General features: G+C 40.0%; 1 protein-coding gene and 1 long non-coding RNA gene across 2 annotated transcripts in view; one reads left to right on the forward strand and one right to left on the reverse strand.

Annotated features, from left to right (window-relative positions):
- Window positions 1-2,959: 2,959 nt before the first annotated feature.
- Window positions 2,960-13,619, forward strand: part of LOC145434565 (uncharacterized) — a 124,381-nt gene continuing 113,721 nt past the window's right edge. The window contains exon 1 of the long non-coding RNA XR_013913461.1: window positions 2,960-3,020. This is a non-coding gene — a long non-coding RNA (uncharacterized LOC145434565). The remainder of the gene's footprint in view (window positions 3,021-13,619) is intronic.
- LOC145434161 (N-acetyllactosaminide beta-1,6-N-acetylglucosaminyl-transferase-like) overlaps window positions 5,495-13,619 on the reverse strand; it is a 32,873-nt gene continuing 24,748 nt past the window's right edge. Inside the window, exon 5 of the mRNA XM_080311478.1 lies at window positions 5,495-9,005. Within this exon, the coding sequence (XP_080167604.1) occupies window positions 8,809-9,005 (197 nt within the window). The 3' untranslated portion in view covers window positions 5,495-8,808. The remainder of the gene's footprint in view (window positions 9,006-13,619) is intronic.

The following is a 13,619-nucleotide window of genomic DNA, read 5'->3' on the forward strand; positions in this document are numbered from 1 at the left end:
CTACATGCGGCTGGTCAAAATACGGTGTAAAAACGCCGGATAAATGCGATAAAATCTTGGCCGAAAATTACTATTGCTGGTTGCTCAAAACATTCAATATTGATTAGTCGGATCGTTGAAGTGGTGGGCACCGATTAGTCTCGTCCTTGTATTCTGAGCCCCGCAGTACAATTGTGGCCCGCAGAAGAAAATTATACACCCCAATATGACATCGCATATACATCACACATATTTCATAGAACTGCATTGCGTACAACTGGTTCTCCGCGTCTTCTCTATTTCATGATGCCCGTCGCGAGATCAAGTAGAACTCAGATTCGGGTCGCGGCCTCAAATGAAGTTTAAGAACCACTGCATTAAACTACGTGGAGCTGGTGTGAAGGTCAAAATGCACATAAGAAAGGACAACCGGAATAACTTGGACCCCACGACACCGTGTAAATCTGTTAAACACACCTATTTCCTACCTCTTTGCTTACGAGGTGTGACCAGAAAAGTGCGGGACTGTTATAAATCTATTTAATAATCATCTAAATTGAGTCTAACAGCCCGTGTCGTTTTAATAGACGCCTAAGCAGCGTGTGTAAGAAGAAAGACAGAGCAACCTGAATTCAATATCCCCTTTCCGTGAATTCCCGAACATGCCCACCCGACAGAAGAACAACAACGGTTTACGGCGCGTTTTAACACGACACGGGTAATTGACCTAGAATAGGAAGTTGACATTTCCTTAAATATTAATACGTGTCATGGCACCATGACTGAGCACTTAAATTTCGTCATGAGCTACCTACCAGGTGATAACGGGTACTCGATTGAGTGCATACTTTTTGCGTCATATCCGAGTATAACCAGCAGCGATTCGTTGAGCAGCGATTTATATCGTAATACAAGAACTGGCTACTGCTTAAGGCACTAGAGAATCGCTCAAAAGACATATTCAGACACTAAAATTAATTTAATAATACCTGTATGGACATAACGTATCCAAAGCGAATTCATTAAATTAAAATCTTCTGCAAACCACACTTTATTTACAGGGTAAACGTGGTGCACGAAAACACATCCAGCCTCATAATTCAAATATACTCGTTCTCAGGATGTCGATCGAATATTTCAGAGGATGCGTTTGTGACTGAACATCATTTTCTGATTTTCGTGTTTCAATTTATTTATTGGACGGTTTTGGGTCAATCATCATTACCAATCGCTATTTTTCTTGTACCAGATACATTAAGTCGCTATATAGCTGGATTCATTGGGTTACTTTGCGGAAAATACGGTTCTGCTTGATTCGTGGTGTGTTTAGACCTTAGATTAAAACTTTGTCGAGAAATTTATATCTGAGAATCGACACCGAATTGGCAGCGCTGTGAAGTACATTGCACATACACACTGTCTGTACAGTGTACATATGCAGAACATGCCTGTATTGCGTACATTACATTCTCGGTGATGTCCATTCTCGTTGGTTTCCATTCTCGGTAACGTCCATTCTCGGTGGTTTCCATTCTCGGTAATGGTTTTCTTGGTATTGACCGGACACCCCCTATTTACGGATCCGAAAAAGAGGACTTACAATCAGACATTTATTCAGCTAAATCGCTTAGAATTTACTAAAAGAGTTTATTTTTCCGAGTATTTTTCCTGGTTTCCGTATCTCCTTTTTTCTACTTGAGTTGACCCTTTTGCGCGTCATATGCAGAATATGCCGACCGTGTTAATTAAACATATCTCACTGGATATTCAAGTATTTCGCCCCCATCTCCCCTCAGTTGCCTCTTGGATATTTTCGCTCCTTATTTCGCAAATACGCCCACAATGGACGATGCCGTTCACGTTGGGAATCACTGATCTAGAGTAAACATCAGGGGTGCCCCTTCATCGTGATATTATTAAATATTAAAAAGAGCAACTACAATGTTTGCAATCCCAACTCAGAATTTGATGTCATGGAAAGTTGTCACTTCTGAGAGACCTCTCACATATAAAATATAGACAATACACGAAGCAATAATTACGAGCCGCGAGCAAATCGCGCCGAGCGCGGAAAAATTTTCAATCCAATACATTGTCAAAATAATCACGTGGAATGGTGGAACGCAGAATATACATGTTTTAGCGACTTTATTGTGTATAATCGCTTCTATTTTCCGACTTGGGCTTTGCTCGAACGTATACCTGATCACGAACTAAATTTAAAGGTAGAGGCGCGGACCGCACAACATCAATTTTGGCACTTCTTTACTCGACGAACAATTTTTGTCTTCATGTCGCAGGTGTTCCGCATAAGAAAGCCATTTGAATACTTTTGGGTTACTATAAAATGTGCTTCTTATGAGTGGCATTCTACAAAATATGCCGTAATTGAGTATTATACTCGGAGTGGCTATACTTGAACGCTCTAAGCATCTTTGATTCAAACCCTTGCCTCTTAGGTTTAGAAGGCATATTGTCCACGACATATATGACATGAACTTATAAGCAAACATCTTATTTCTCTGTGTCCATCTACGCACTCTGCACAGATGTTTGACAGACAGGCTGCCATCAAATCATCATCTAACTCCTACTACATCCTTACACGCATTCACCAGCTAATATAATTCAGAGCCATCTTCTAATCGGTGCAAGAACCGGTATCAGTCACAATCTAGCATGTAGAGCAGTGGTTCCCAAACTTTTTCAGTGTGAGGGCCAAATTTAGAAATTCAGAGTACGGTCGGGACCGCACGAATACTACGACTATGAAACGGACCCAAAGAGTCATCATAGATATTTCGGAGTAGTTTTATTGCCCTGGCGAGATTTCAAAACTGTAGACAATTTACCGCTACTTATCTGCTGCATTTGGTGTCCGTTGACTGAGTCAGCTTTTATCGCCTAAACGCGCAAAGCGCGAGAAATTTATTCAGTTTCATCACTGAATCGGTCAATATGATCGGGAATTGCATGTATTGCTATCAATTTTAATCCTGTCTCTGTTCACGTAATCTGATTTACCGGTAGAGCTGAGTGAGGTGTGTTTGAAAAGTTATAGGCCCCATCAATAGTAATTAAACATCTCCGGGGGTATACTCGTTAACAGGAGCGTAACAGCACTTCGTCAGGACCCCGGGCTCCCATCGGGTGATTAACTGACCCCGCATCACGTTGTTTTTGCCACACAATTAAAGTTGTACCGTTTAGTGAGACAGTGCAATGCGCGAATATTTCGATAATTCATGATAAAATCGGTGAATAAGATCGGGAATTGCATGGTTGTCCTCTCTGCTCACGTAATCAGATTTACCGGTAGAGCTGAGTGAGAGGTGTCTTTGAAACTGCAGACCCCGTAAAATTAAACATCTTCGGGCGGGCGGACCCCTAGGTATGACTTCTTTACATTATGTTATTTCGTGACCTCCTGTCTGCTATATCAAAAAATGTAGAATTGCCTAAACCTACTAAACTGAAAGATCACACGATTTAAGATTGGTATTTCTTCACTGGCACATAATTTTATTTCCTGCGGGATGGTATTTGTCTTGTGAGGTTCAGATTGCCAAGACAAGAACATTCGGCGCCAGTCATTTAGGTGCCTATATAGACAATTAAACCTATATGTATTGTATCTATAACGAAGTTTTTGGTATTTCGAACATTTTGGTCAGCATAAAAGCAGTCCTTTACGGACAAGGCTTTCTCGCTGCCGATCGTTCTGACACACTTCTTGGAGTCACATGTTACATGGTCTAAAACTTTATATGTCTTGGTGCGTTGTGGTGCGGTCATGGCCAATGCTGATATGCCCATTTCTATAAATCTTGCGTATTTTTTTGGGGGGAAGAGCACCCAATAATCAAGATATGTGACTATTTCGGGAGCTGGACCGGAAAGTTGACCCTTTTTTCAGTCAACCACATGTTAATGTGAAAGAAAAACTGTATTTTTCGGTAGTTGAGCCTCTTTTTCTTTTTTAGTCAAGCGAGCACGAAGTGGGAAAATCTTACCATTTTTCAGGATTTTCTTCCGGTTTTGAGAGTTATCAATACCTATTTATATCTATAGCTACTGCTCGTTCAACTGGAAAGTTAGGGCACATTGCATTGAAACAGCAGTGACGTAACGTCAGCACTCTATACTCACAACTTTCCAGCAATTTTATAATTAAAAACTACAGAGGCCAAGCCAAGCATGAGTATTTTATAAATATAAATTTTATTTTTTGTCAAAATCGATTTCTTAATATATTTTTGGGGCCGCAAGAAGGCTATCTGAGGGCCGCGCTTGGGAATCACTGATGTAGAGATATGCATACATAGTGCTTGGTGTTTGGATAATACGACGCTACTATGATATTCAAAACCGCAATATAATTAGCATGATTACCGTTGTTGAAACATGTAAGTTCAAGCACGAAGCAAACTCATTTCGATTACATAAATTTCATTTCTGTCGGGCGACTTCGCGCCCGCTTCAGATGCTTCAGATGCTTTCTCGCGCCCCCCGAGTCTGGCATTCGATGACCGCATATTAGGGCGCCATAAATTCAAATAATGACCTGGAATACCGGTTTGGATCCTAGATATGCGGTACGAGAAACTTTTCATGGCTGACCAAGGGGTGCGAGCGCTGAAAAGTGTAACACTGACCTATAAAGTTGAAAAATATGACTTTTTATGGATGAAAGGAAAACAATTCCTGTTCACGTCATCGGAAATAATTTCGTGGTACCTGGCAATGAATATTCCACAGCACTGTAACCATGCTGCAGTTTGAATGTTTATTCCAATACCACGCTCATCATTATAGGCTTCAATTTTTTAGACACGACCAAACGCGGTTTGAATGCTCCCATGGTGAGAGGAAATTGTCAGAACTGTATATCATGTTATTAAAGTAACTCTTAGGGTAAAACGCGCTCATTGTCGTTATATGAAAAATAAAACTTTAACACTACAATCGGATTTAAGTACTCGAATCATTGTACCCTGCCTTACCTTAACCATAAAAGCTACCGTTATTTCGAAACACGTATGTAGGCATGAGCAAGCTTGTACACATAATCGGCTGTTTACTTTGTAATGATATTATCGTTTCCATATGGTTCTATGCTTCGAGGCTATCTACCACGTAACGACTCAAGAAACAGACGAGGTCACGCCATGCACTTCTGAAAGCGTTTTGCATTTCAATTATATTTATCGTCAATATTTTTATCATTTCAATACACCACAAGACAAACAGTACGGTTTCAATAGTTCGGCTAGTACTGCATAATATTCATAATGCTGAAAGAACATCGTGAAATTGCTGCAACTGTGGTCATCGATACGTATGACGGTATACCCTTGCAACATCAGACAATCGCGCCTTTACTGCAATTTGGACAGCATCTCTTATCCCATCCTGAATGTGCAAATTATTACAATGATAGTCAATTTTCTATAGTTGCTCGTGACCGTTCCCTTTTTCATCTGAAGGACCTAGAATTTACGATCATAAAGCTGCGAAAGCCTATTTTATGTCGCCAGAAGGAACGCCTCTACACTCTTTGAATATTTCATTAATGTTCTGTGTTGTTGTTTCCGGTTATTTTTGACCGCATACGTATTAGCTAACGTTTGTTTTGTCTCGTTACTACCGTATCTTGCCTGTCTACTACATTTCGAATTCGATTCACCCTCTCACTGACGTTCCTTACAGAAGAGAGTCAGTCGAAAAGGTTTTAGCGAATAAATTAACAGTATGAAGTTATTGTTTCGCGTTATTCTGAATTTCTGTACCCCTAATGGCTTGTTCAAGTTACTTTATAACCATCCAACAGTAGTGTTATGACTTCACTGCAATGGCCATCAGCAACAAATCTCCGCCATTGACTTTTAATTCCGAGAAGAAAAATGTACACACTGAGCTCAGAGTTATTCTCAAAAGTGAAAACCCAAATTAGAAACCTGTATATGCAATGCATGCTATATGGAGAACATAACTGTTACACAAAATATAATTAAGATATCTGTGGTGGCACTTCATTTTCGCTTATGACTTCCAGTTCCTCGACTCCCAGAAAAAACGAATCGCCATATAACAATAATGAACCGAATTTCAACGCATGTGTTTCATTCAGTTAGATCTCGTGTATTCCTCATAACGCATATACACCGGACTATCGTCGTTAAATTCACTGTTTCAGCAATTTATATAAGTGTATTCAACCGAGCAATCATCGTCACTTTCTCATTTCCATTGTTTGCGAATAAAGGTGTTGATAAATGGAGCCCTATGATCCATAGGATGTATAATTGAGTATTCCAGTGGACAGCACATGCGTGGATTTTGTGGTAACATTTTGGAATAATGTGACGACTCGCGACGAAACTTGAGTTTGATACCCCTGTGTCTAAATTGAGTGTTATAGGACGTGCCGTTTAGCAGCTTTCGTTTACTTTGTAAGTATATTCTCATGGTCATATGCTACTTGGCTACTATGCTACGAGGCTATCTATCACCCGATAGTTGGTTACTCAGAGAACAGACGAAGCCACGCCATTCACTTTTAAACTCGTACTCGAGCATTGCTACTGTGTAAATAAGGTTCAAAATAAACCTCGAAACAAATCTGTACAAAATAGCGAAAAATAAATTACTGTAACATACATAAACTTGTCACAAAAGTTGCTGCAGTACAAACGAGCTACAAATTACAGCAATTTGATTTACGTTGCATACTAAGAACGACGGAAAAACAAATTGAAATTGCTGTAGCTGTGTCCGGCGATGCGTACGGTGTTCCACACAGCATCATCAGGGATTTGATATAATCGGGTTTACCCTTGCAACCTCTATTTCAGTGGTTCTCAACCTTTTTGTCCTCGCGGACCCCTTTCGACCGTCAGGGAGCGCCGTGGACCCCCTCAAGTTTTCGTTTAAATTTAGCTCAATTATCGCGCAACCGTGATATGACGTCTGCAAAATTCAACTGTGGGATAGTGATAAACAGCAACAAAATGGCCTATCTTATAGATATTATCATACATTATGTAGAAATTGCTATATTATTTCTGAAACTAGGAATCCGTCGCCACTTGCATAAGCGCCTATGCTTTCCCTCGTTGAAAACAGGGCATATAGGCTACGGCGGTTTCTTTCACAATAAAGCAGTCATGCTTTAGACGTTTTTGTGAAGCAGCTGTTACTTGTTCATCATGTATTTCGTACCTCAACATACCCTTAATCAATCCTAAATCATTATTTGTCAACCTATATACAATGCGCTTTCAGAATCGCCGCCAGTAGCAGACTCCTTGTTCACCTAATCAGCAGGCTGCTGCTGACGTGGTCATTGAAGCATAGCCGATTATCCAATCAAGAGCCGTGGTTTCTTGATTACTAGTCTTCTCGCCGTTCTATGGTCGGTGGCACGCCCATTCTTCGGCAGCTACTTTCAAACGCTTTGCACGAAATCTTAACGGCCTTTCTGTGAGCTTCTTTCAGGCTCAGTGTCGTTTTTTATCAATAATCTATCGAATAAGACCTTACAACCGAAGATTTGTAAGATTTTCCAAATTATGGACAACCCTAATCGACATACTATTGGAATTATATCGCGACAACGTATTGAGTGTTTCAAAGCAACTATCGCGAGTATTGCCGTTATGTGATTGAATTTTACCGAGTGATATTTGTCGATATTATACACGTAGAAAGTCAGCAGACAAACTTTAATATTTTATATCGTAAATTATTTATTCGGCTTGGCTACGGGTTAACACGATTCCACAATACAGTGGAACCTGTTATTCGTTGTAAATTCATCTGCATTCGTGAGACGCATGTCAATTGTTATGGGAACTTTTTGAGGGCCTCGCAATTCCACTCGGTGAACATGTCGTATATTCCTGTCTCTGATTTCACAGAGTCTAATGCAGTGGTTCCCAACCTTTTTATCCCAATTCCCCACTTCCGATTTATTCCGAGCCTTCATTCCCCACGTAAAATCTCTTTATCCATATGTACCCTTTAAAGTGCTACCTCCAATAAAATTTTGCAAGACTTGGCTTAGTGAATAGTACGTGATATTGGCGATTGGTAAGATCCCCGGAATTGATCAACACACAATAAAATTAACGCATCGGCGAACTGGTAACCGTAAACGCACCTCCGTAAATATATGTATCTACTGCGGAAATATAGGAAGAGTTTGACAATTTTCCAAATGTTGCGGGGTAGCATCAATTTACATACTTAAATGCCGAATAATACACGGGTCAGATAAACTTCCTAATGTTGACGAACTCATGCGTGCGATATATATATAAGCCGCCGTAACCTACACTTTCGCACAATACTAAAAGAACTTGAAATAACATAAATATGCATATATTATTTGTATGTGCTATCAATTAGCGAGTCCACGATCTCCCCTGAATACATGTTCTGCAATATGAGCTCTTATTACATCGAATCAGAATTTTTCTATCACTGCGTTTCGTGACCGATCATGGTGTACAAATGAACAAAAACATTTCTGGAGATAACGTGTCGCTATTCAGGCGATTCTTGCAAATTGGAGGCACTGATAATATGAATCGCAGAATTGAAAATGAGCTACGAAATAGTCGGCCGGCATTTCAAAACGACATTCAATGAAGGAGAATATTCCTGTAAAGATTTCCCCACCAGAAATCCCGAAATTACCCACCAGTGGGGAATTCCCTACCGTTTGGGAACCCCTGCTCCAAAGTCTAACTAAGTCTTGTAGCATCCAGCCTTCTGTGTCCGTCGTTAGATCAACCTTCACATCTGCTTCTGTCATGAAATATTCCGTCAGATCTTCATGGGCTGCTTATGCGGGTTTCTGTCGCTGACCAATCCTTTCGTTCGGTCGTCGATCATCAGACGCAGACATCGCGTTGGTATTGAATCATATTTGATATCAAACTTGTTGACGAATAGTTCTTGCCTTTCAGATATCCACCACAAACCACCGGCACCGAACACACATGAGTTATGTTGCCAGTATCCTGTAAGATAAGAAAAACATATACGATGGTTAATCACGAACGCGAGAGTAATATCGCCATGACTGTACCACTTCCATGAGGACATCGCACAGGTTTCGATAGTAGCTATTGACTCGAAGCTGCTTAGATGAATTTGGTAGCTTGATAGGCCAGAAAATAATTGCACTGTTAATGCTTGGGTAGAAGATAGTACGGATGGTGCGAAACCCTAAAAGGCTCAGATTCGTGCGAATGCGAACCTTTACGAAATGTGTGTATGTCCATATCAGGAATCTCTGGTATCGAACTTTGCTTTCAACATTAGACTAGTATTGCCTAGTTGACGCTGTTGCTTTCGCATGCATACTTCCATATAGTACAGTCAAAGGTGATCAGTAACGAATCGAATCTACTCTTTCGGAGTGATCAAGTATATTTTCGCTTCAGACACTACACTTACACAACTGGTTATGGTTCTTGACTACTTCTACTTCATAGTTCTTAGTTTGTAGACAAAACCAGGCCATAGTGCTTCTCTGTTCTCTCGCTGTTGCTTTCACATGCACACTTCCATATAGTACAGTCAAAGGTGGTCAGTAACGAAGCAAATCTACTCTTTCGGAGTGATCAAGTATATTTTCGCTTCAGACACTACACTTACACAACTGGTTATGGTTCTTGACTACTTCTACTTCATAGTTCTTAGTTTGTAGACAAAACCAGGCCATAGTGCTTCTCTGTTCTCTCGCTGTTGCTTTCACATGCACACTTCCATATAGTACAGTCAAAGGTGGTCAGTAACGAAGCAAATCTACTCTTTCGGAGTGATCAAGTATATTTTCGCTTCAGACACTACACTTACACAACTGGTTCTTGACTACTTCTACTTCATAGTTCTTAGTTTGTAGACAAAACCAGGCCATAGTGCTCCTCTTTCTCGGAAATCGCTCCTTATACCTGTACTTAAGCAGCGATTTACGGCGTAACCTCTGTGTCTACTTGAGCCACAACAATGACCACTTTTTCCACCCGTGACTACGCGCTATATTTATTAAGGCCTATATCAGTGGTCCAGAACCTTTGGCTCGCGAGCCATATATGGCTCCTTTGGGTGTAAGATATGACTCTTTGCCAAATATTTATTTTTGTACTGAATTGATCAATATTGCAGCGATCTGTTAGTAAATTTTCATCACGGCCAGAATAATTATTCTCGTGGCTGTAAAACATCTCTTTGAGAGGTGAAGACAATGCCTTCTTCCAGTTTAGGGGCTCGGATCCTCTCTCTTCAAAATCCTCAAATTTAAGTTATTGTCGCGCCGGTGACCAATAGCGCTCGCGAATTCTAAGTACCCGACTCGAAATCTTGGATTTTGCGATACGTTGATTAATCGAAAAGCATAGCAGACATGGCGACTCCCATATCACAACGCATTTTTCAAATACACCTTGTTTTCCTAATCTACGGCGCGAGTAGTGTAGTAGATCGGTCGCGAACTAACGTTTTTTGCATGGGGTAGTATAGGGCCCGCTCACACGGTGCCGCGAAACTCGTGTTGGCACGGTGACCCCCCCTTCCGCTCGCACGGTGCCATTGTGTCTTATGGGCCCTCTCACACGGTAACCCTTTTCGGTATAGGGATCGCTCACACGGTGCCGTGAAAACTGGTGGTGACATGGTTACCTTTTCAGGTATAGCCATCTCTCACACGGTGACTCTTCTAGGTATAGCCATATCTCTCACGGTGCCTCGAAAACTCGTGTTGGTGAGTCGTACTTTCAGGTATAGGCATCTCTCACACGGTGACCCTTCCAGGTATAGGCATCTCTCACACGGTGCCTCGAAAACTCGTGTTGGCAAGTCGTACTTGTGGGTATAGGCATCTCTCGCACGGTTTTGAATATGTATCAAGTATATTGATCACGTGATTGGTTCTTAGTTAATGTGTATATCCCAAATTATTATATATGAGCAATTTGAAGTAATCCCAACGTTTGCGGTGAGTGCGACAATGATATATCGTTATTCTTATGAGTGCGGCGATGATTCGTACTTTCGTTTATAGACTGTGGGCTGCATGTCGTAATTTCAGTAAAAAGGTGTGAAATAGTTGGATAAATCTAGGAATCAGCCGCATGATAATGTTTTGGTAATTAGTTTGCCATAGAACCGGCGTAGACGGAGATTCGAATACCAACAATATCCGCGTTCACAAACTGACGACGATTCGAATACCAACAATAACCGCGTTCACAAACTAACACTCCAAAAAGGTGCGAAATATTGGTAAAATCCCGCGATCGCTCACAAGATAATACCTAAGGCATAACCAGCGCTCACGACTCGCTGTTACATACATGCCGATCGTTGACAATGTAATATTTCGGTAATCAGTATGTCACAGAACTTGATTTCACTCGTAAGATTTAATAAGTAACGAATAACAGAACCACAGTGTCGGTAACTTGAATAGCGACAAATTGTCACTTATTTCTGCTCTAACCCTAATCCTTTGTGAAGTGAACGCTTATTCAAAAAGGTGTGAAATAATTTTAAAATCCTACGACCGCTCACAGGGTAATGCTCCAGACATAGCGATCGCTCATGATTTGGTGTTACAGACATACCGATCGCTCACAAGGTAATATTTCCGTAATTAGTTTGTCACAGAGTCGTCGCAGACGGTGATTCGTAAACCATCAATTTGACACTTTCTGATGGTCGCTATATGTTTTGACACTTCGGACCGTGGTTGACTTTAGTTGTATGATAAGAATCATGCGAATATACAAGTGATGTGTCAATTTGTTAACTTGAAATGAAACTTACTACACAGCTCAAGTTGATTCGTATCTGAATGTGTTAATTCGATACAATTCTAATTATTTTGAGAAATCTTTTTAACGTGATCTTTCGATTCGACCGTAACCTGAATATTACTGACGCCGACTTTCAGCCACGTCGAATTATTCGCACATTCCGCGCCGCTGTTTTCACACCTATAGAATCAATACCAACTATAACTCTACAAGAATCAAGAATCACAAGTATGTACATTATACAGTTATTGTCTTTATCAACATGAAATCAAACTCTTAACAAAAACACGCAACTAATCATTTGACAACTCTATCATTACCAAAAAATTCAGGTATTGTTGATTGAAAATCCTTGAGTCCTTATTATCAAAAATGTTATAGTGCCGCATCCGAATCCATTTGCAGGATGTACTAAAAGTAAATTCAGATAATCCCAAATGAAATATTAGGACTTTGGCATAGTCTGAATTGAAATATATTGACAAACATGACTACCAACTTTGATCCAGTCACATTTCAAGATCGTACTTTGAAACAATCCTTGAAACTTACAACTCTATTCACGACTGAGTTTTCCGTTTATCAAATAGGGTTTCAGTGAATACTATCGCGATATTTTACTGTGTTACTACACACAATAGAATCAATCAATGAAATAGCACCTGTTGTAAATATTTCTAACTTGACAACCACTTGTGCATACCGCGATCGACTTGTGACGCGATGAGTTAAATCGGAATATTTCAATCTATTTGTCGAAGCCTTGAACAAACTATCAGGTTATTTTTTGTTGCAATCGAGTGAACGGAAATAGTATTACGGCTCGACATCTTACCATCTTACCATATTCAAAGAGTCAACCACAAAAACATTGTCAAGTAAATCCGTTTGTAACTTACCCGACCAACTCAAACAGTATCAGTATGAAAAACAGCCAAGCATACACGAGTCCATACCATCACTAAAACCTAAAATCCATAACAAGTTCGGTTGTATTCATATCCCTACACATCTTTTTATTCAACTGTAGGATGAAGTAATTACTACTTGGTGCGCGACTTTAGATTAACATATGTTTTGAATATACGACATTTGAAAGGTCGAGCAACGTAGTTAAGAATTCATTTCTTATACGATCAAACGCCGGTGTTACATTGAAAGTTATCATGCTGTAAACATACGGATTGACACATTGATGTACCATATGTAATAGTTGATAATGACTTGATCATTAAATTATTCGTGTTAATTAGACCCGGTGTTGTGGTAAAGGTTATTATGACAACAACAATCTTTTCAGTACCGTTGTTATTAACGTATCGAGCTGTAAAACTATGCGTGTCTGAAATGTTCATGATTGAAGAAATTATTCCACCTCGGTACATATCACTCTGCGTATCGCGGATATCAGAAAATATTTTACAAATGTAATTGTTTCCAGTAACAAAACTAAAGATGAAACAACAATTTCGTTTGCTGATTAACAACCGGTGCAATACTTTATTGTCGGAATCTGCGACATCGAATTGAAACATACGCACATCACACAGTACGAAAATATCACTTTGGGCTCCGGGGCGGTGTCATTTAATCTGTGGTAAACTCTGTTCACACTCTCTGTCGAAAATGCGTGAAATGTAAAAACATTACGAGGTCACACTCTAAGACTTTGATCATCAAAAAAGTAAATAGAGGTATCTTTACTGGATCGATTCTATTCAACTGGTCTTGGTTAATACAAAAACCCATAACAATAATATCGAAGTATGTGCTACACTGAAATCTACAAAAATTTGTTTGTATTGCTGTTCATAG

Source organism: Botryllus schlosseri, chromosome 1 (genome assembly GCF_051294905.1).
Source record: "Botryllus schlosseri isolate E-star chromosome 1, Bs_hap1, whole genome shotgun sequence".
NCBI classification, from domain to species: domain Eukaryota; kingdom Metazoa; phylum Chordata; class Ascidiacea; order Stolidobranchia; family Styelidae; genus Botryllus; species Botryllus schlosseri.